At 33.4% G+C, this 25,131-nt stretch overlaps 1 protein-coding gene across 6 annotated transcripts in view; it reads right to left on the bottom strand.

Moving 5' to 3' along the window:
• Positions 1-16,605: 16,605 nt before the first annotated feature.
• Positions 16,606-25,131, bottom strand: part of LOC105325762 (uncharacterized) — a 64,955-nt gene continuing 56,429 nt past the window's right edge. For 3 of the 6 annotated variants that reach the window (XM_066074154.1, XM_066074153.1, XM_066074152.1), the window contains 5 exons: positions 22,992-23,170; positions 22,195-22,339; positions 19,407-19,585; positions 18,614-18,752; positions 16,609-17,193 (listed from right to left, as the gene is read on the bottom strand). In XM_066074154.1, coding sequence (XP_065930226.1) covers positions 17,105-17,193; positions 18,614-18,752; positions 19,407-19,585; positions 22,195-22,339; positions 22,992-23,170 — 731 coding nt within the window. In that variant the 3' untranslated portion in view covers positions 16,609-17,104. Of the gene's footprint in view, positions 17,194-18,613; positions 18,753-19,406; positions 19,586-22,194; positions 22,340-22,991; positions 23,171-25,131 lie in introns of all 6 variants that reach the window. The other 3 variants (XM_066074156.1, XM_066074155.1, XM_066074157.1) reach the window with 3 other exon arrangements.

The following is a 25,131-nucleotide window of genomic DNA, read 5'->3' as shown; positions in this document are numbered from 1 at the left end:
AGGACTTATTGCGAGGGACTTATATTTGATTTATTTTTTTTATTAAGGGAAGGAAGGGGACGTGGGTGTGCAGTATCTATTAGTGATCATTATCAACAACCATTGCACACTTTCAACTCAAATTTGATATATGGATGTTTCTTATGAATATACAGGTTGAGTTTAAATTTTGTTTAGGACGAATGATTTTTGATAAATTATACCTTTTGAAGTTTGAAAAAAAAAAATTCACTCACTGATCTCTATCTCAACAGTTGTTGAACAAATTCAAATCAAATTTAATATAAGAATGCATTGTATAAATTACAGGTAGAATTTGATTTTGGTTCTGGTCCTATGATTTTCGAGGAAGTCATGCCTGTTAAACTTTGAGAAAGATGAGAATTAGTTAGTTTTTGCTCTGTTTTTGTTGAGGGATGCTTATATAAAGGTGATATTTCATATGTAGGTTATTAACTAGAGAATACAAATTGAATTAAAATCTAGTTAAAGTCTTATTTTTGTCTGTTATGCCCCTTTAACTTAGAACACAATGAGACGCATTGAGAAAAGATAAATGCAGTTAAGGACATGCAATATTTGCAAATATGAGACTTCTTGAGGAGTTTGTTTAGGGGTATAGTACTGAGGTGACTGTTTAGGCCTATTGGCCTCTTGTCTCATAAAGAAGATTTTGTTTATATTGGATATGTAGATTTACATGTAATACTACATATATATGTCTCTCATTGCTAGAACTGTTCCATTTTTAAGGTACACTGAGATTCATGAATATCAGTAATGTTGACAAGAAAAGCTTTTAACATCACTTGTTATATTTGTTGTTGAAGATTCCTTTGATTGGTGAAGAGTCCAAAAACAATAGCACATGCACTGTTAACTTAGACCCTGTCAGGTTTACCTCATTTGCACATATCACAAAAAATATAATAAAGAAAGTAATATTTCCTAAACACAAATTTGCTTTTATCACTATCTAACCATTGACTTGCAGGATGTATAATGCTTTTGACCCATCTGTCAGTCAGTTTGATTTATTAACAGTTCTGCTGTTATGCTCATCTTAACTGATAGTTGGATTGAGATTCCAGACCAATGTTGAGTGTGGGGGTGGGGAACAACTAAGGGTTAAAACACTTTTTGTACCGGTATGTAAATTTCAGAAAAATCATTGATGCGCAAAAAAGTGGGGGAAGGGGGGGGGGGGTTATATGAAGAAACAAACCAAAATTTTGGGGAAGATTTGAAAAAAAATTATTGTAATTTTGACAGCTAAACATAGAATTCGCGAATTCAATTTTGTGCATAGCTCATATTCAAAATATTATTAGATCAGTCAGTGCTGTATTCTACTGCTCATGGGGATAACGTCTCAGGTGTTCTACTTAATTTACTTCACAGTATTTACTTTGCAATATATCTGCAAATGCTTATATATCTTTGTGATAGCAAATTGTCTCATTGGCACGTGTTGTTTTCCAGCCTTGACCAATTGATTTTGATGATGTCACATCAACTGGTTTCATTTTTAAGCGGGATTTCCAAATGGTAAAAATGACGGGTGGGTGGGTGGGCGGCTGCCAAAAGTTTACAATCATTGTACAAATAACTCCTCCTACAGTTTTCAAGATAGGAAGTTGTTCTTTTGCAGATCAATTGTATATATATGCATATTGGTAGGATTTTGATTTTTGATTATTTATGAAAAGAAATATCAGCTTTTGAACTTAATCCTTTTTCGGCAAAATATTGCATATAGGGTACTGTCATTGTATAGATAACTCCTCCTACAGTTTTCAAGATAGGTAGTTGTTCTTTGCATTTCAATGGTACATATATCAGAGGTGTGCATATTTCTAGGATTTTGATTTCTGATTATTAGTCCTCTACCGGTTTTCACCGGAGGGGACTATAGCTTTCCTCTGCGTCCGTCCGTCTGTCCCACTTCAGTTATCCACACTTTTTTTCTTTATGCGTTTGAGGAATAATATGAATTTTGCTGAACAGCTTCAAAATGTCAAACTACAGATCAAGTTTACACTTTTGTAGCGTCTGGTTGACATATTTTCGAGAAAATTAATTTTTTATATTCCAATTTCTTAACGTTCGGGTTCGATATTCTGCATAACAGTGCATTGTTTTCACAATTTCCACAAACCGGTAGGGGACGTGTATTGCTTATGCAAAGCTCTCAGAATGCTTTTTTATGAAAAAAATACCAGCTTTTGAACTTAGTCTTTTTTTGGCGAAATATTGCATATAGGGTACTCCATTTCACTTGATACAAGTTGACATGGATTATGGATACAATTCACATAAAAGAAAATGCGGTTTGCTGACACATTTACAGATTTACTTGTTCACATTTAAAATGGCCAACCATTCTCTTGTGAAATCAAAAGATTGTACTTCTAAAGGAGAACTCTATAGGAAAAATCAGACTCTATTGTTTGAAAACGGACAGAGATAATTACATTTTCAGAATCATATATTAACTATTATAGGACATATATAGGGTTTATGTAGTAGTTACCCCATATAATATTGTTGGTTATGTGCAGATACCTGATGGGTGTGGACATAATGACACGAGGGAGCGTAGCTCCCGAGTCTCGTTGTGACCACGCCCATCGGGTATCTGCACATACTCAACAATATTATATGGGGTAAGTTACTTGTACTATAGTTTACAATTATTCATTATATCTTATTAGCCCCCTACCGGTTTTCCCCGGAGGGGACTCTAGCTTTCCTCTGAGTCCGTCAGTCTGTCCTGTCCGTCCGTCTGTCCTTCCGTTCGTCTGTCTGTCCCACTTCAGTTTTCCACACTTTTTTCCTTTATGCGTTTGTGGAATAAAATGAAATTTGCTGAACAGCTTCAAAATGTCAAACTACAGATCAAGTTTACTTTTGCAGTGTCCAGGGTTGACATATTTTCGAGAAAATTATTTTTTTATATTCTAATTTTTTAATGCTGAGGTTCGTTTCGGGTTCGGTGTGTATTGAATAAACGAGGAAAGTATGTAGTCAGTAATAATATCGTGCATTACTTTGACCATTCCTTGTATTGTTTCTAACAATCAAATAAGTTCTGTAAAATAGTGTCAAGCAAAAAAAAAACTGTGTTGTAAATGTAATCGACAAGGTTTTTTGGTATTTTTACAATCGGGTTCATTATCGGGTTGGTCTGTTGATTTGGGGTACAGAAGACGATAAGAAATGATATCTTGCATAGTTGAGTGCATTGTTTTCACAAATTTCTCTAACCGGTAGGGGACGTGTATTGCTTATGCAATACTCTCAGAATGCTTGTTATCATAGTAATATAGGGAGTGCACCTGCCTCTAAACAATACGGTGCCAATGCGTTGGTCTTTATATATGTACACTCTACTTCGTGAATTTCCAAAATGACTTTCTATCCCCGACACAGATTAGGTATTCTTCATTTTTTAAAAAAAAATTCAGAGCCCTAATAAATAGATCGACTTCTCATTGTTTTTTTTTCTCATATTCATTCATTTTTGGACTTATAGTATCGATATTTGCTTCAAAGAATTAAACGAATCAACACAATTTTATATGTACAAACCCTAAATTGTGCAATGCTTCTGTATAGACAATTGAAATTCAATTTAAATTGATCAAGGTAATTATTTTTTTTTAAATCTTATTTGGTACGCTGTATCAATGTATGTTTTTTAAAAGTGGCAGAAAAAACATGTACATATATATTTTGAACAAAATCAATCAATTTAAGCAAAAAAAAATTATTTGAGAAATTCATGTCGCCAAACCGTGAATGGTTATTGTCATATTCGATTGGCTACCGCTATTCACTCTGTCCCCAAAATAAGATTTCTATTCAAATGCTTTCCTATCACATGATTGACTTTCTATAAAACCTTTAAACAGGATACCCCTATTTCATTTAACACGCGTTTGTTTACTTGTCCGCACACATGGAGAGGAATATTGAAATAGAGTCTTTCCGACAAAGCCATTGCCAGTATTGTTTTGTCTCGAGCTAAATGAGATTTATACGACGAACTAATTTAGTCGAGTCATTTATCCTTGTTGAGTTTTGGCAATTTTGATCTGGAGGAAACTCTTATTGTGGAGTATTATGGACGCGCTAAAATCAACTTTGTTGATGTTGTTTTTACTCGAGATAGTGGGCAGAGATAAAAAAAAGTGTGGGGTATGTACAAATAACCCACACTTTTAACATTAGAAAACTCGCCAAGCTATGGTACAATAGATTTTACCCCTGAGATCTCTACCTCAAACTATATATTTTCAAGATCCTTGTGTCAAGAGGTATCAAATGATATATAGGTCATTGGCGCTGGGGGTAGCTTGACCCCCTTCAAACAGGAAATGCCAAAATTCCTTTAAAATGGACGAAATTACTACCCCTAAACAATATATTGGTATTTCTCTTGTTCCTTGTGTCAAGGGGCGTTAAATAGTATGTATGTCATGTCATGTCATGTCCCGGGGGGGGGGGGGGATTGAGCCCACTCAAACAGGAAGTGCCAAAATATCTTGAAAATGGTTAAAATCCCCATCTCAATGATGGCCTCATTCGTTTGAGAGAATTTATAACTGGCCCAATTATAATAACATCTTGTTATTTTCTGTTTTGATTTATTTAGATGCCCAAACGAAAAAGAAGAAATGCTCGAAATGATAGAAAGAAAGACAAAATCCGCAAGAGAGGAGAAGTCAATGATGCTCAATCTGAAGCAAAGAATGAAGAAAGCAAACCTTGCTGCTCAACCCTTGATGATTCAACAGAAGGGTTCTGCTCTTCTTTGAGAGAACCCTTGGCCAAGAATCAGGCCTCTCACCTTGAGAAAATGAATTCAAGAAATGCTCTGAGTTGTGCATCTCCTCAGGGAAGTCTGAGTACCGTATACGTGTGTACGACACCGATCTCTGATTCCGTTTCATTGAGTACTTCTGAGGAAGTATCTGTCTCTGATTCGGTCTGTACTCCATCGAGGGTACCCTGGCACAAAGATGGCATTTCGCCATGCCTTGCAGATCAGACGCACTCATTATTATCTTTGAAAGATAATATTGATTTCACAAAAGATGCAAAATGTTCTGACTTGGTTACTAATAATGAATGGTCTGACATGGTAACAGAAAAAGCACTATCTGACTTGGTAATAGGCAAAGAACATTCTAACTTGGTTGCTAACAAAGATCAGACTGACATGGTTACTAAAAGAGATAAACATGGGATAGATATTTCTCAAGATCATGTCAACAATAACAGCAGAACATCAACCTTCATGAAATCTACCAAAGCAAATATCATGTTGAATGAGGAAATTTCATGTGAGAATTTTAAACATTCTTTCTCTTCATCAAATGATCAAAAATCATGTTCTACAAGAATAGATGAACAAGATATAAACAGTGCAGTTACAACAATATTTGATGATGACTTTGATATTCAAAACCCATGGCCCACTGTCCAAGGAAATTTTAATCAGGGAAATGATCTTTTTGGTACAACTGCTGGGTTACAGTGTGTTCCTAACTGTTTATCAGCTTTGTCTTATCATAATTTAAAATCATCCCATCTATGGAATGCAGCAGACATGGACAAAATTCTAATGACAGGGAATGAGTTGTATGAAAACTTGCAAAGATACACAAATATTGCCCATCATTATCTGTTTGTTTCTGATCTTCCAGATGCACTTGAAATTCACAATGAGATGTTTTCTTTTGATTTTCATGAGCCTATCAGCACATTGATTCAATCAAAATTTGATGACAATATGCCTGATTTAAGTTTATTCAATGCCAAGAGCCTCAAGGAAGCACTACAAACATGTTTGAATGAAACAGATGGATGCTTTGTTTGTTTTAGTGAAAATACCATGATTGTAGGGAAAGTGAGAGGTAGTTATTTCCTGTTTGATTCACATTCTAGATCTGTCACTGGAAAATTAATGCCTGAAGGAAAAAGTACATGCATATTTGTCAATAACCTATCTGGTGTTTACAAGCATATAATAGATTTGGCACATTCTATGGAAATAACAAGTGCAATCCAATGTGAGATTACTGGAGTAACTTGTAATTGCACATCTTACAATGTAAGTTTGAACAGTGTGCCAACTGATAGGGCTGAAACCGTACATACAGAAGATGATATAGCTATCACATTTGTTGAAAAGCCAAAAGACACACAATTTGAACATGTTCCTTTGAACATTAGAAAGCACTTGTGTGAAAATCTTCAAATTCCTTTCATAGCTGACAACATTCCACAAGCTGTCAGTATCGCTGCTGCAGGAGAACCTTTGCGTTGTCAGGGAATTTCTGGAGATGGGAATTGCTTTTTTAGAGCAGTCTCTTTCTATTTGTCGGGTTCAGATCATGCACATGATAGGATGCGCTTGGAGATGTGCAAGCACATAATGCAGAATCAAGCAATGTTTCAAAAACTTCTAAGATCTAATCAATGTTTTCAAAGCTATGTAAAAGATATGGGGACATTTGGTTCATGGGCAACAGAAGTTGAAGTGATAGCTATGTCTCACATGTTGAACATTCCAATATTTACATATGAGGATAGTCAGTGGTCAAAGTATAGTGGCAAACTCATAGACAAAACATGGAGTTCTTTAGATGGCGCAATATATCTAAATCATGTGAACAGAAATCATTATGATGTGGTAGTTTCTGTTTTCAACAAGAATCCTGCTGGCAATCATTGTGCAGTTAACACAGAGACTAAAGCTTCATCTTCAACTTCAAGAACACTTGAAACAACTATGCAAACAGATAGAATTGATAGAGAGAGGAAAAGGAAGAAAGACTGGTATAACAAGCGATATGAAACATGTATGAGTTTCAGGAAACATGTGTTAGCCACAAAGAAAAAGCACAACGCTAAAGATAAAGTAAAGAAAAAAATGTCGGAGAAACACAGAAACTGTTATGAAAATGTCAGACAGAGATCTTTAGAATATGCTAAAGCTAAATACAAAACTGATGAGAAATACAGGGACAAAATATTGCTATCAAGTTCCAATAAATACAAAAGAGATGCCAGGTACAAAAGAAATTTAATTCAGTTCGGGAAGGAAAAATACAAGAGAAATGCTGGTTACAGAAAAGAATTACTTGACAAAGGGAAAACAAAGTACAGGAATGATCAGAAGTACAGAGATTATTTGAAACAGTGTAGCAAGAAAAAATATGATGAAGATGACAAACACAGAGCTTTAGTCAGACAAAAAGGTGTACAGAAATACAAAACAAATTTTTTCTTCAGGGAAGCTGTGATAGAGAAAAGTAAAACAAGATATGAAAGCTCAACATTTAAAGACAATTTGAAGGAAAAGAACAGACTTAAATACAAAACTAATGATGAAGTCAGATCATCCAAGAAAAAACAAAGCAAAGCGAAATACTCCAGTTGTCTTAAATTTCAAGAAGATTTGAAAAGTCGAAACAAAAATAACTACATGAAAGAGGAATTCAAGAGAAAAAAGAAAGAGTACAATGAAATGAGATATAAAACCAGACCTGAAGTTAAACAGAAAATATTAGACAGCAAGAAAAAGAAAACCCAGAAGCTTGAGATGTATGATTCTGTATTGGAGAATTTCAGGATGAAAAGAAATCAGGGTCCAAGTTACACATGTGCTTGTTGTCTACGACTTTTGTTTCAAAATCAAGTGCAAAGAATTCATTCAAACCATTTCGAGAATAAATCAGATTCCATAAGAGTTATTGCTGAAAAATGTATATCAGAAAAATGCATGCATGAATGCAATAACAGCTGTGATAAGAATTGCTCATATTCATCCCTATGGTTATGCAAAACGTGTTACAGAAAGATTTCAAATGGACAAATTCCAGCAGAAAGTGCCACAAACAATTTAGAACTAACAAACGTTCCTGAAGTTTTGAAAAATCTTAATACACTGGAAAAGCATTTGGTTTGTTTGCACATTCCATTCATGAAGATTGCATCTTTGCCGAAAGGAGGTCAAAATGCTATTTACGGACCTGTTGTTTGTGTTCCATCTGATATAAAAGCAGTGGAAAAGTTACCCAGAAATGAAGAAAATGATATGGTACTCAAAGTTAAACTTAAACGAAAGCTTTTGTACAAGGGTCACTATGAATACCAATTTGTTAATCCATCTCAAATTCAAAAAGCTTTGGATTATTTAAAGGAGCACAATCAGTGGTATGCAGATGCTACAATACTTCAGAAGGAAACTAAAAGTGATTCTGAAAATGAACACAAGTCAGAATTCAATGAATCTGAAAATGAGAGCAAACATGATGATCTAAAGGAACACGATGAAGATGACACTGTCTCTGGAGTTCAGTATGACACATGCCTACAGCCAACAGATATTGGTCAAGAAGTTTTAGATCATTATTTTGACGACATATATAACATTGCTCCAGCTGAAGGTAAAAACCCAGTTAAAATGCTTCAGGAGAAAGGAAATGAAGCAAAATCTTTTCCCCACTTATTCCCAGATGGGAAAAATACTTGGACAGAGGAAAGGGGATTTAACATAACTTTGTCTAGGTACTTCAACAATAGGCTCATGCATGCTGACAGAAGGTTTGCACAAGACACTGATTACATTTTTTTTAGTCAGTATTTGTCAGAACTGAAACAAGTCATTGACAAAACTCAGATTTCCCTTAGAAAGTCATTTGAAAAGACGAAAGATGGAACACATATCACTTCAAATATGCTACAAGACCCAGAATCTTTAAAGAAACTTTTGAAAAGTGACGACGCTTTGCGGTTTTTGCAACCGATAAGGGGTACACCTTCATTTTGGCAAAATGTACAAAAGGATTTGTTCGCAATGTTGAGACAACTAGGTATTCCAACCTGGTTTTGTTCATTTTCCTCAGCTGAATTCCGTTGGAGTGAAATTTTAAATGCTTTACTGAAACAACAGGATGATAAAAGGAAACCAGATGAACTGGATTGGACAGAAAAAAGCACACTTTTGAAATCAAATCCTGTAGTAGTTGCGAGAATGTTTGAACACAGATTTCATATATTTCTACATGAAGTTATTTTGAGCCCTTTAAACCCAATAGGTAAAATAAAAGACTACTTCTACAGAGTTGAGTTCCAACAAAGGGGATCACCACATGTTCATTGCCTGTTCTGGGTGGAAGATGCTCCAAAGCTGCTAGAAGATGGGAAGCAAGCTGTTTGTGATTTCATTGACAAATATGTAACATGCTCAATTCCTCTTCAAGATGACGAAATACATGAAACAGTTCTTCAGGTTCAACAGCATAGCAAAAAACATTCCAAATCTTGCAGAAAAGGTGGGAAAGAGTGTCGTTTCAACTTTCCAAGACCACCATCTTCCCAAACCTTCATATCTTCCCCAGTAGAAGACAATGATGATGAAACTGAAATGGAAAAGAATCAAGCCAAAGACATACTACTGAGTATTTGGGAAAAAATCCAGAATGAACAATTGGAAGAAGGAACAACGACAACTCAACTTTTTGATGCATTACAATTAACTCAAGATATTTATGAAAAAGCTTACAATGTTGTAACCTCAAAGCAGGCAGTTGTTCTAAGAAGAAACCTAAACGAATTGTGGATTAATCAATACAATCCATTCCTATTAAAATGCTGGGATGCAAATCTTGATATACAGTTTGTGTTAGATCCTTTCAGCTGCATCGTTTATGTCGTTTCATATATATCAAAAGCAGAACGTGAAATGGGCATGCTTTTGAAGCAAACAAAGATAGAGGCTGCTGAGGGCAATATGAATGCCAAGCAAACCATGAAAAAGATAGGATCTGCTTATCTCAATCACCGTGAAGTTAGTGTGCAAGAAGCTGTATATCGAATATGCAATTTGCGGATGCGTGAATGTTCTAGAAAAGTTATCTTCATACCTGTCGGAGAAAATCCCACAAGGTTAAGCAAGCCACTATCCCTTTTAAAGAAGAAAAAACAAAATGATTCTGAAGAAGAAATCTCTGTTCAAAATGATCCTGAAGATGAACTATGGATGACAAGTATTGTTGATCGATACAAAGCTAGACCCCTGACTTGTGATTTTCCCTGTATGTGCCTTGCAACGTTCTGCTCACAATTTCGAGTTCTAGCGAAATCACAAATACCTAAAACAGAACGAGAAGGAGTTTATGAATTGTTAGATAACAAAGGTTACATTCAGAGACGATCAAAATCTGAACCAGCTGTGATTCGATATCCAAGATTTAATGCAGAAAAAAACCCTGAAAAATATTATCAGTCATTGCTGCAATTATTCTTGCCATATCGTGATATGTGTCAGTTAAAGCCCCCTGGATTTGAGACATACCAAGCCTTTTATGAAAGTGGACATGTAAGTTTAAATGGAACAGAAAGTCTAGTGTGTGTAAAACATATTGTTGATGAAAATTTGGGGAGATATGCACCAAATGAAAAAGCTTTAGATGCTGCAACAGAGATGTATGAAAATCTAGGGAATGTTGAAGATGCATGGGCAATGTTATGTCCTGAAACAGAACTAAACAGGGATAGTTGTAAGAGGAAAACAGACAAGAGAATGGTCGACAATGAGAACAATGAAAACATTCCAGATCTATCAACATCTGACTCTCATTTTGATGTTCCATACACTGTAACAAGGGGTAATTCAAAAGCTGAAATAAAGCCAATGCTAAGAAATCTTAATGAGAAACAGCGAGATACTATGTATTATGTAAGGAATTGGTGCCTTGAAACACTTGATCATAGCAAACCAAAGCCATTCCATATATTTGTTACAGGTGGAGCTGGTACTGGGAAAAGTCATCTCATCAAAAGCATTGAAAATGTAGCAAATGAAATCCTGCAAAAAACAAGTACAGAACCAGACAAAACCTGTGTTCTGCTTACAGCCTTCACTGGGACTGCAGCATTTAACATAGGGGGATGCACAATTCACCATGCATTTGCATTAAATAAATACATGCCCATCCCCTATGAACCGTTGAGAGAGCAAAGCCTCAGTCCCATTCGAGCTGAATTAGGGAATTTGCAAATCCTCATCATTGACGAAGTATCTATGGTGTACAAAAAGCTCTTGTATTATATACATGAAAGACTAGTTCAAATAAAGGGAAGCAAGTTGCCGTTCGGAGGTGTTTCAATCATTGCTGTTGGAGATTTCTTTCAACTACCACCAGTAAAGCAGCGCCACGATGAGAGATTATACATAGAAAACAATTCTTATCCAGAAGATTTCTGGAATGAATATTTCAAACTAGTACAATTAGATGAAATCATGCGCCAGAAGGAAGATGTCAGTTTTGCGCAAAATTTGAATTTGATACGAACCAGAACTCTAGATGAAAATCTAGATAATCAAGTTCTTCAAATGCTTAAAAGATGTGTGAAAGATGGAAATGACAATGCCCTCCATGTATTTTCTACAAATGATGAAGTGAATGAATTTAACTTGCATATGATTAAGAAGACTTGTGAAAATATTCTGGAAGTACCAGCTATGGATTTTGAAAGGGATAAGACCAGTGGAAGGATGCATTTACGAGATGCTCCATTTGTTCGCTGTAAAAGTGATGGAATGTCAAGCTCATTGATGGTATCCGTTAATGCCAGAGTTATGCTGATACGCAATATCTGTGTTGCAGATGGTCTTGTCAATGGGGTTACTGGAACTATTGTCAAAATAGTGAAAAACACAGACAATGAAGTAAAAGCCATAGATCTTACTTTTGACAATGAAAATGTAGGAAAAAATACAGGACAAAAAATGGGAGATGTGTTTGTTGTGACAGTAAATCGTTGTGAAGAAGAGATGAGGACTTCATCGAACAAGAACTTCGTAAGACATCAATTCCCTATACGACTTGCCTGGGCATGTACAGCACATAAGGTGCAAGGTATGACAACAACAGAGATAGTTGTTGATTTGAATCGCACTTTTTCGGCAGGGCAAGCTTATGTAGCTTTAAGTAGAGTAACATCAGAAAAAGGTCTTAGTATTTCAGTTAACAGCGAAGAAATCTTCCATAAAAAAATTTATGCTGACAAGAAAATTTCTGATGCATTGTCAAAAATGCCACGTCTTTTCACTTATGAGACTCAAATTCTACCATTTAGGTCCATTGTACTGATCAATATTCAAAGTTTACGACAAAACTTTCTTGAGCTAGCTCATGATACCAGGATTAGAAATTCTGATTTAATATGTCTGACAGAAACGTGGATGTCAGATTGTGATAGTTTAGAACAGTTTGCCTTGGATGACTTTGTGTTGCATCATGTTTCACGGAAACAGTCTTATGTTGGAGAAAATGAACAAATTAGAAATCTGCATAGAGCAAAAGGAGGAGGAGTTGCAGCTTACATAAAACAAAGTAGCCAATTTGTCAGAGTTCAGATGCCAATAAGAGATATAGAGGGGTTGATGCTCAAAGATATGGACACTGAGATAACTTTTGTTATCATTTATAAGCCAAGTGTGTATACAACCAAACATTTCCTCCAAAGATTAGAACTTCTCTTGAATATACTACATCAAACTTCAAGAAACAATATCATCTTGGGTGATTTCAATGAAAACTTGTTGAGTACCACTACATCCACACCAATTCAGAAATTCATGAAAGAATTTGGATATCACCAATTGGTAGGTTTTGCAACAACTGAAAATAGGACTTTGATTGACCATGTTTATAGCAACATTCCAAACGGCATACACGTCCATGTCTGCCCCACATATTACAGTTACCATGAAGCCATTCGTATTGACATGTCAAGTTCTATTGACTGGGTATAGCTCTGGACACATAATACATGGTGTATGTGTTGTTAATTGGTCAGTGCAAATCAAGAACTTAGGAAAATGAACTTTCAAATTATATACAAAAGGTCATGCATACACGAAGGAAAGAAATATGTTTGTCATTGAAAGAAATGGAAATACTAGTAAACAAATGCTAAACAAGTGTAAAAATTAGTTAAATGGAAATATGCTATTATAATGTGCTCCTAAAGTGATCTTTTCAATTATAATATGTATTGTAAGCTGAAACATTAATCATGATTGACTATTTTCAAATTCTGTAACTGTCCTAAGCAATGGAATTAATTTTGTTTATAAAATATAAGAAGCAAATGAAACTATCCAGATTCTGATACAAGCTGTGCATAGCATGATCGCTTATAAAACATATTCTCGAGATAAATCAGCTGTCATCAAAGAACTCAAAACTTAACCAAATTTAAATATAGTACATGTATATGAATTGAAATTATACAAATGAAATGAACAGCCAAAAAGAATAAATATATTTCCATTAGATATCACGGTATATAGATTACCTTATATGTACCTATGTAAATTTAAGCCTTCAATATACTAGTATCTTTCATCATTAAAATGATGTGATATATAAAAATTATCCGTATGAAAATGTTCCACTAATCATATGATTATAGAAAACCGGTAACTGACATTTCCTTACCATCATTAGATTAGTTATCATCCTGTATCCAAAAATATTAGGATGCAAACGTTAGAGAAAAGTATGTGACTATGTAACCCTTGCCAGTTGACATTGCAGCCATGAAGTGAAGTTACTTTTCTGTTAATGAAAAAGTGATAAAAGGGTTGGTTTCCATCATATGCTTTAATGAAATATCATTAATATTCTATTATCAAATAAATACTAACTTAATAAAATAAATTAATATTCATGAATTCATCGTTTAGAAAATCTTCCTGTCCAATATGAAACAATGCATGGTGATGTATTGATGCCTGTAAAAACCAGCTTGACACAAAAGAGAGATCAAAGCAATAACAGAATACTTTGCCTGGGATTTGACTCATTCCTGGTGGTATTTAATTATAGACCCAAATCAATGTAAATACAACAAAAACAACATAATGTGATTAAAATGAATAATTTCGAAAAAAAAATTAAAATAAAATGAATATTGAAATCAATAAACGTTGATCTTGATGAATAATTTTTGTTATCATCGCATGTAATTGAGACAAGTTGTTCCTTAGATCTACTAAAATAATTAGCACATATTTCCTCTAGTTAAAATTATCGGGCTTTTATGACAAAAACACAAAACTAAATATGAATAACGATGGCAGTGTTTTTGTTTCAAAAGATAGTATTATACTAGTATATATGACAGAAATCGAAATATTCTTAAAAAAATGTATCAAAGCCATCTTTTCAGAACAAATGAAGTCTACTCTACGTTAGTACTTGTTTTACCTTTAGATTAGATTGGATAGTCTGTGCTTCAACTAATCACTACCGCTAGCTGTTATCAAAAAATCTAGCGTACGATTACATACAACTTAAAGATTCAATTGCCATGCCTTCATATCGGAATCAGTTACCTTACAAAAATGTTAACATTGATTACAACCAATGAAGCTGGCCAAATGTTAATGCCAATTCCTATATAGAATAAACTTAACACAATGAGACGAAAACTTTTATATCATATTTAAATAAAATATTGTGGATGTCATCCTCTCTAATACAAAATCTGTTTTCAGTCAAATAGCTGATAAAGGAATCCAAAAACACAGAAACTCAAAATAGTTCAATACCAATGCACATGACCAATAAATATTAAATTATATTTTTTGCCTAACTGATTGCTATTTCCTGAAAAGTTATAACCCAACGTTTATACGAAAATATATCAAATAAATAATAGCCTGTCCATTTTTTTAAATATCTATACTGTAACTACCTTTTACCTAAAGTCTATCACATTCAAAATGATTTCACCGGCTCCTCACATTCAATTTTATACCCAAAGCCAATGCAATGAACTATAAAAGAAAGATAAAAGATAATCAAATCATTTGAAAATGTTTAATAAGAAAACCATAAATAACAAAAAATTATATACAAGCTGCAAGAAAGTCCAAGTCTACTCGTTTCATTTAATAATATCTGACGACACACACTTCCCAATAAAAAAGTTTAGAGATGCAAATAATTTTGCCCAACTACTTAATTTTGACAGCACGCAACAATTTTTAACTTGCACATAGCCTTCAAAAATTTATAAAGATTGAAATACAGAAGAAAAGGTTAAGTGTTTTGTATGCGAGATCGCTTTTCCTATATACAATTCCTGACATGAATCATACGTACATGCCGTATATAACAATGCTTACAACCCTATGAAAATTTAACTCGCCATTAACATCTCATTGTTTAAAGAATATTTGAAACGATTACACAAATCGTGTTCGACAAATAGTTTTCCAGAAAGATTTTCTTCTTGTCTTCTTCTAAACACATTTTTCATACAGGCTTTCAATCACAACACGTTTTTGTAACAAAAGCAAAACTGAAAGTTTAGACATTACAATTTTAACACCAACTTGTGCATACTTTCAACTTGCAGCAACAACGGAAGACCTACTCGTGGCTTTGCCACGAGCTCTGCTCTAGTTAAAATACATTATTTAAAGTCCAAATTCCCATGTCGAAATAACGACGGCAAACATCTTCTTTGATACTTGATATCTGTTGACAATGTCCACAACTATGCGGAGATTCCTCTGACACTAACCTCAGCGTTTAGATTTCAACGAACAGGCTCCATTTGACGTTTTTTGTAATTTAGTGGAAAGTCACAGGTAAAATAACGATCTCAAATCGTAATCGTTTCAAACTCTCCAGAACTTATCATTTAGAACGGATATCATGATTTGCTAATACTGATGCTTCATGTATGTTGATAAAACAAATCAGAAAAGATTGTGTGACGTTATAGATTAAAGTTCAACGGCAGCTTCCATAGGGTTGGGAATTTCAAGTTAAGATATCAATTGTCTTGATTTGTTCATTATTCCAAGGTTTCTAATAAATAAAAATCTAATTTACGATTTAAGCAGACGATAAGCAAATAAGATGTATAAATAAGAATGGCTCAGTAATGAACTCGTGACCATAATGTCCGTGGCTATACAGGTCAAAGTAAGGGAGTTCTTAAACAGCACAGTATTACAATATCTTCTTGTAAATTTATTGTATGATTTTCAGAAGACAATTGCATGTACTCTTAAAGTACTGTAACTAGAGGTAGGATGATGCTAAAAAGTCAACTTTTTGATATAGGTTAGGACAAATCTACTGCAATGTACTGTAGAGCAACATTTATTACCGACCTCTTCAGGATTTAATTGCATTTTTTCTGTGGTTGTTTACAGTAACAAGTCATCAAAATGTGGGCTTACTTTATTAAATTGTAAAGCAAATTGCGTGTGCATTTAAGTTATAGACTTGTTTTTAAGACAAGTATATTTGGTTTTAAATTATCAGTTATTTTTGCTTTTACGTTAATAACCCCAATCGACCCTATGAAGAGTAAGACAATAAACAGTAATGTAATATTACTCTTATAATGCCCATTTAGACTAGCTCCATAGGTAATGCCATAAGTAGTTATATACTATCACCATACCATAGACCATATTAAAATCATTAAGTTTTAGTTCAAGTATAGATCTTGGCTTACATTGTTAAAACAATGGCCAATAAATCGAGAGTAAAAAAACGTAGAAGTATAATAAAATTTATTAGAATGTGTAAAAACATGCGCAGTGATATATACAGTCTGTTTTCTGAAAATCAGATGGTTTGAAAGTTAAAACGTATCAAAATAGATTTTTAAAACATAATAAAAACATTAGGAAACATAAGCATAGTAAAACAATCTAAAAGTTTCACACAGAGTTTCAACAGATTACTGCAGAAAAGATATTCCCTGCAATAATGTTTTCAGCTTATTTTAGAAACTGATTTTTTCTGAATCTAAAAAAATCTGTTAAATTTTGATATCACAAACCATTTCTTAATCTTATTAAAATTCACAGATTTTGATCAACACTACTTTTTTTAAAATGGTATCTTAAATAAATCAGGTTGGGTTTTGGATCTGACAAGAAACTCTGCTACATAGTCAACTAAAATGCAACTTTATGCTTTACACGGTGAAACAAAAAAGGTCTTTAATTGCAACTTTACTATTTGCTTTCTTTGTTTTTGTTGCCTAGTCACTGTATTTGTAACAAAAAACCAACGAGAACAATGGAATATATTAATGCAAGAGATGTCTGCAGGGCCGCTCCCGAGTTTCTGTATTCTGGAAAGCAAATAACAAAATTACAACAAAATAACAATTATCGAACTACAGTTAAGATATTGAAAGCCGAAGTTTACATGCAATGCTATTTTAATTTCAACTGTCCCGATTTTTTGTTTTGTAGTGAAATAAATTGGCTTTGAATAAAGAGTGGTATGAATTAAGAAACACATCATAGTTTAACCATGAATGAAGCTTGATTGAGAGGGAAAAGCAAAAAACTCGTAGCAAAATTGCAATTTATACTTCCTTCAATTATCAGGTTTTATCAAAAGACTGTCATTTTTTATTTAAAGAAAGTTGTGGATTGAAAAACAAACATCGTCTGTCTTTTCTTTTCTTTTCAGCTTATTAGTAAAACAGCATCCTAATTATATTTTTCGTACATATCTCTCTTCGTCCCCTTCTACATCTGACAAATTCTACTCTCCATAAAACTTCTATAAAAATGTTCTGCTAGTTCGTTGGAAGAAAAAATGAAATATTTAGCCATAATTCATTCCTTTCTAGAAAGACTATTAGTAACAAATACCAAAATGTCTTTCTTAAATTTTGTGATTTATTAAGATTGTAATAAAAAATTCTATGAACAATTTTTGATTTTTTCTTCTTCAACGAATGTTACAATGTAAAGCTAATTTCCCCTATTTTGCATTCAGAACTTGGTGTGGCTTCAAAAATGACGTGAAAATTGTTCGATGCTCCTTTGTCGTCCACATCTCTCTCTCTCTCTCTCTCTCATTATCACCACATGATGAATCTCTGCCGTTCAGTCAATTCAAAGTACACTAAGGTAGAAGGTGAACAAGTGTCATATGCCATTTAGTGACCTTTCCAGACCTTTCAGTTAACATTCTATTTATTGAATGGCAGCGGTTCATCTTCGGTATGTAACATATAATATGATGTTCCATATTATTCAATTCCTTAAAAACACTTAGTAGCAAGGGACAGTTTCGAATAAAGTACCCGTCAATATTTTTGTAAAATTGTGAGTTGCGGTACTTGAAGGCTTATGAGTGTTGCTAAAATCCATGAAATGATTTTTAATGATTACCATTAGTTAGACGGGTGTCTGTTGTTAAAATTGATATGCAATATGCAGGCCCCTTATGTTAGGTACATGAGAATCAGAAGTAAAATGCGATTTGCATACATTTGATATTTTGCTCTCTCTCTCTCTCTCTCTCTCTCTCTCTCTCTCTCTCTCTCTCTGTTTTATCTATGCATTACACTTTGAATATATATCACCTTCACAAGTCAAGGGTTTCGCGATCCAATCAGCGTTCTATAAAACCTTGACTTGCGATGATGAATATGCATGGAAAAGGCTGTGTGTGCACACAAGATACAAAACATGAACGAAAATCAAGCCATCAAGCTATATTTCTCTAATTCTAAAAAGACCAACTAATCTTACTAGCTTCCGGAATTATAAGCTGGAACTCTTTTGTGTGGGACAGTGTGTCATTGTAAATGACACTGAACGGTGTCTTAAAATACTCCGCCGTCACCTGCAGAATCTCCAACGTCGTTTTTATCTTAGAAATAGTTACTTCCTGCCCAAAAGAATAAGTTGCGAGTAGACCGCAAGATCTAATACTCCAATATAAACAAAATGTTCAAAATTATACCTTACACATACATACTGTAGAGCTGAATTTTTTGTTTTGTATTAGCTAATAAAACCAATCAGCAAGGAGTAAAACATCGCCGAAATGATTCACATATGAAGAGCACATTTTAATCGATAAATATAAATTTAAACAAAATAAAGAAACCACTGAAAATATTATCGATTTTCGTTTTATGAAAACTAATTGTAATCCATAATCCTATTATTAAGTTTATATGCAATGTACATTGTATATTTATCCGAGGTATTTATGTAAATCATAAGGATTAATTGTTTTATTTTTTCAGGTGGACTTGTATCCCTGGGCTTTAAGAAACGAGAGAGTCAGGGCCTAAAGGGAAACATCATTTTCGGGATCAATTCGTAAAGCCACAGTGAAAATAATACACTCCAGGTTTTTTTTACAATATATTAAAGAAGTAACAACAGCTGTTTTATCAACGTTCAAAATATTCAATATTTTTTTAAAAGAAGTAAAATTTCATATTTCAAACATTCAGATAATATTCCTGTTATATTTGAATTAAATTTTTTTTACCTGAATGTTTGATATCTTAATTGCCAGAGTTTGGCTTACCGTACAAGCTATATTGATATTGAAATAGCTGCCGGGCATATAATCTTCACCAGTGTCTCCTCGCTTCCACAAGATGTTGTTGCAAGAAATACCCTCAATATCGTAGACTTCACATGTAATCTTGTGTCGTTTGTTGTTAACAGCAGCAGATGTATTGGTACACCTGAATTTAGGATCTCCTGTAAAGAAAACAGAATTAGTCAATAGTTTTGTTTTCTTTAAACTAAGTATAGTTTCAGTAACTTATATTGTATGTATATATGTAGGACTATTCCTTTCGTAATAAAGTTTGTATCTATCAATTTTCATTGAAACCCAAATTTCAGTTTCAGTTATCACACAACTCTGTCAATTCTTCTTATTCCAAATATTGGACTAAATGTCTGAAAAACACATATATAATATTTTCAAAAGCGCTGTATCTTTAAGCTCTCTCCTTCTTTTACTCTGGAACTAGTAAACGACAATAGATGCAAATTTTGCTTGTTGTTTCTTACAGCAGTTGCATTTATTAGTCCCCTACCGGTTTCACCGGAGGGGACTATAGCTTTCCTCTGCGTCCGTCAGTCCGTCTGTCCGTGTTTACGAGAGTGCATATATTGGTTTTTTTTATACCTTATTGGTACTAATTGGGTACATTTTTCTTATTGGGTATACCCAAGAGGAAGTGTCGCTTAATATACTTAAAATGCCTTAATTGGGTACATGAAAGTTAGCACCCAACAAAACTGAGACACTGCGTCTTGTCCAAGAAAGTGTCTGAAAAAGTTCCTTCTATGGACGCATCGTATATTATACAAATATTGACTGGGGTTGAGGGCAACATTGATTATATTAGCCCCCGAGGGACGAAATATTGCCCGACGCGAAGCGGCCGGAGGGCAATATTTTCGTCCCAAGGGGGCTAATATAATCAATGTTGCTCGAAAACACAGTCAACATTTGTTTTGTTATATGAAGAAACAAACCAAAATTTAAGAAAATAATTAAAAACAGATCGCCGTAATTTTCTCAGCTCAACAAAGAATTCACGAATTCAATTTTGTGCAAAGTTCATTTCCAAAATATCCTCAGCATCAAACGGTCATTGGTGATATTCCGCCGACCGTAAGAATTAACACATAGATGTTCTACTTGATTTTACTTCACAGTAATTCGCAAATCCTTATATCTTTTATGATAGTAAACCGTCGTTTTGCGCGTCCGTTGTTTACTTGCCTTGACTGCATGACTGTCTATTATGACGTCACCTTGTTTTGGAGTCGCGAAGAGTTATTTACGTCATCGTTTTCAAAGCAACAAATCAGAGGCGATTATTTGAAATACAGGGAATGTTCTCTAGATATTATTCCTAGCCGGTCAATATCAAAAAAATATTGACCGGTCAATATTTTTCGGACGAGCTAATATTAAATTATTGACTATTCATCTATACAGAGTTATATAGTGAGAATATACTACTGAATATAACAATAACTTTTACATCATACTCTCGGAACACTAAACTTAACTACGCTGTTGTCATAATGACTCTCGAGAGTTCCGAAAAGCAACTTCCGTAAATCTTGATCTGTAAAGCGTTTGATTTCACAAAAACAACAATGGCGCCTGCAAGGCATAGGAGCATGAGGTCAAGACAAATAGTAAGTTTCCTTAATTGTATTCATACAAACATTAAAAACTAAATCCAGTGTCATTGGGGTTATTTTTTTGTTCTGAGCAGGACTTTTTATGCAATTTTTTTTTCAATACATTTGTTCTGGTGTATGACAGGGCTTCAGGCTTGAGCAAATTATACCTTTTCTAAAGTGTCATGTTGTATGAACAGATCAAACATAATGAGACACTTAATTAGTGAATAAAAACAAGCCCATTTAAAACAGATATGCAACCTATAAACATTATTATTAAATTTTGGTCATTCTCCTGTTAATCTTATGTACCTGTACATGCATATAATTGTTTACATATACTTGTACTGATAAAATATATTGCTTAAATACTAAATCTAATGAAGAACTGAACTGAATATGACACCTGTTTTAAATTTTTAACTTGAAAAAAAGTAATTGAAATGTAATTGAATAGTAATGAAAAATACGTTATATTTTTGGAATGTATTTAAATACATTCAATTACTTGTAATTGAAGGGAGACTCAATTGAAAATTACTTCCGATTACTTTGAAAATGTAATTGATTACGATCAATTTCAAATACTTCTTTTGATTACCTCTACCTGCACATGACCCCACCTTTTCTTTAGAGGTCCGTCTTCCTCTCCTTTAAATTTGTATTTCGCTTTATGGAATTTTGAGATGGTTGACAGTTTGTTATTGTCTTTTTTCATAGTTCGAATATTTGGAAAAGTCGTTCCCTTATGGTAAACAATTCAACACTCCCAAAATTGTAGTACGTTATTACAGTCTCCCTTTGACCTAATTATGCATTACAGATACATTTGAATATAGATCACATTCACAAGCCAAAGTTTTGCGGTTTGCATATATTTGATATTTTGCTCTCTCTCTCTCTCTCTCTCTCTCTCTCTCTCTCTCTCTCTCTCTCTCTCTCTCTCTCTCTCTCTTCATCTATGCATTACACTTTGAATATATATCACCTTCACAAGCCAAGGGTTTCGTGATCCAATCAGCGTCCTATAAAACCTTGACTTGCGATGATGAATATGCATGGAAAAGGCTGTGTGTGCTCACAAGATACAAAACATGAACGAAAATCAAGTCAACAAGCTATATTTCTCTATTTCTAAAAAGACTAACTAAACTTACTAGCTTCCGGAATTATAAGCTGGAACTCTTTTGTGTGGAACAGTGTGTCATTGTAAATGACACTGATCATGAACGGTGTCTTAAAATACTCCGCCGTCACCTGCAGAATCTCCAACGTCGTTTTTATCTTGCTATCGGTTACTTCCTGCCCAAAAGAATAAGTTGCGAGTAGACTGCAAGATCTAATACTCGAATATAAACAAAATGTTCAAAATTATACCGTACGCATACATTCTGTAAAGCTGAAATTTTGTATTAGCTAATAAAACCAATCAACAAGGTGTAAAACGATTTACATTTGAAAAGCACATTTTAATCGATAAATATAAATTTATACAAAATAAAGAAATCACTGAAAATAGTATCGATTTTCGTTTTATGAAAACTAATTGTAATCCATAATCCTATTATTAAGTTTATATGCAATGTACATTGTATATTTATCCGAGGTATTTATGTAAATCATAAGGATTGATTGTTTTATTTTTTCAGGTGGACTTGTATCCCTGGGGCGGTAAGGCTTTAAGAAACGAGAGAGTCAGGGCCTATAGGAAACATCATTTTCGGGATCAATTCGTAAAGCCACAGTGAAAATAATACACTCCAGGTTTTTTTTTTTTTTTACAATATATTAAAGAAGTAACAACAGCTGTTTTATCAACGTTCAAAATATTCAATATTTTTTTAAAAGAAGTAAAATTCAATATTTCAAACATTCAGATAATATTCTTGTAATATTTGAATTAAATTTTTTTTACCTGAATGTTTGATATCTTAATTGCCAGAGTTTGGCTTACCGTACAAGCTATATTGATATTGAAATAGCTGCCGGGCATATAATCTTCACCAGTGTCTCCTCGCTTCCACAAGATGTTGTTACAAGAAATACCATCAACATCGTACACTTCACATGTAATTTTGTGTCGTTTGTTGTTAACAGCAGCAGATGTATTAGTACACCTGAATTTAGGATCTCCTGTAAAGAAAACAGAATTAGTCAATAGTTTTGTTTTCTTTAAACTGGGTATAGTTTCAGTAACTTATATTGTATGTACATATGTAGGACTATTCCTTTCGTAATAAAGTTTGTATCTATCAATTTTCATTGAAAACCCAAATTTCAGTTTCAGTTATCACACAACTCTGTCAATTCTTCTTATTCCAAATATTAAACTAAATGTCTGAAAAACACATATATAATATTTTCAAAAGCGCTGTATCTTTAAACTCTCTCCTATTTTTACTCTGGAACTAGTTAACGACAATAGATGCTCGTTGTTTCTTACAGCAGTTGCATTTATTAATTTTTATTTACATCAACTAAATACGTTTCCTTTTTTTCTTAGGGATGGAGTTCTAACCAGTTTAACGATCATTCAAAACCTTCAGCACACCGCTGCAATTGTGTTCAGAATGTTTTCTCTATCGTTGTTAAGTGTGTAATTAATCCAAAGGTGCTCGAATGAAAGTTAACGAGACGAGACTTCCCCAAGATTTGTTCAATTCCTGTAAAATTTCGAGCGGAAGTATATGTGTTCGGATAATATTCTCAAAATACGTAAATACTGGTCGTTCTTCATATCATATCCTACTTTAATTTATGTTTAAACATGAACGTATATTAGGATATTGTCTTTATTCATCATCTAGCGGTTATTTAAACTAAATGATGATTTTCAGAACAGAGTTATTATTCGTGTTCAACCATTCTACTCGTAATTGAAAATAAAACAATCATAGCCATGTTTGATGCTTTTGGTCTGCATTAAAATTCTTTTTTTTTTAATTTCTTTAAAAAAAGAAGAATGCGTGTCTGTTTTGAATTAAAATTGAGTATATCGAGCCAATTCAAGAAACATTTTGCATAAAATAATACAGTCTGTTTCACTACTGATGCTATTAATTGATCAGGCGCAGATTTAAAATTAATCCTGGGGGTCGCTACTAAGCATGTTAATTGTAGCGAGAGCAGAAAAAAAACTATATTTTCTATTGTCACATTAATTTCTAGAACTCACTCTATCCACCAATTAATGGAGTTAATGTTTAAAATCAATAAACGTATAGATTTTATATTTTACTACAAGTACCTAGATTACTGCAAAACTGAAAAGGTAAAATAAAACCACGTGGTTTAAATTTAAAGGACAATAACATTTGCAGGGGTGAGCAACCCCCCCCAAAAATCCTGGGCTGAACAAAAAAATCATGATGAGGCAGTCTGAAATATCCGTATACATTGTAAGAATACTTGGCTATTTCTTTTATTGAAAGTACCAATGTACATTGATAAGAATTCATTTACTTTTACATGTACCTACTTTTTATGATCTATTCAATAATTTGTGAAAGAAAAAATGTAAATATAAACAATAAAATGTTTTATTTGATTATTGAAATCAATAAAGAAATCAAACATTGCAGAACATTTTTTTCTAATAATTCGCTACCTTTAAATCACAAAAGTAAACATTTAATTGATAATTTTTAATAACACTGTATTCACTGACAAAAATTTTCTATTGCTTAAAAATTATTGACATATTCCCACAGTTTGATAAATATAACATGATTTAAAAGAGCTACTGACTTTGTCTGACTACTACTCGATAGGTTAGTTGCATTTCTGAGTTGGGTAGTCCTTCAACTTCTGCAGTACACGTTACATTAATTTGGCTGTTGCCTGCACAAAACAACATTCAAATTTCTATCTCAATTTAATATATACTCACTTATTACAAGTATCCAAGCAACACACGGATGTTTATTTAATGCAAAATAAGTAACAATTGTCGTAATGAGCATTTTCATAACATCTTTTAATTATTCCAATTATTGTTAAAGTAACAGTATTATGCTGGTAATAAAAAGTATATATTTACATTCTACTGTGTTTTTCTATTAAATTCTGTGATCTTTAAATGCCTCTAAATGCAA

This window comes from Magallana gigas, chromosome 10 (assembly GCF_963853765.1).
Source record: "Magallana gigas chromosome 10, xbMagGiga1.1, whole genome shotgun sequence".
NCBI lineage: Eukaryota > Metazoa > Mollusca > Bivalvia > Ostreida > Ostreidae > Magallana > Magallana gigas.
Note: the sequence above shows the minus strand (reverse complement) of the source record. Positions and strands in the feature narration are given on the sequence as shown.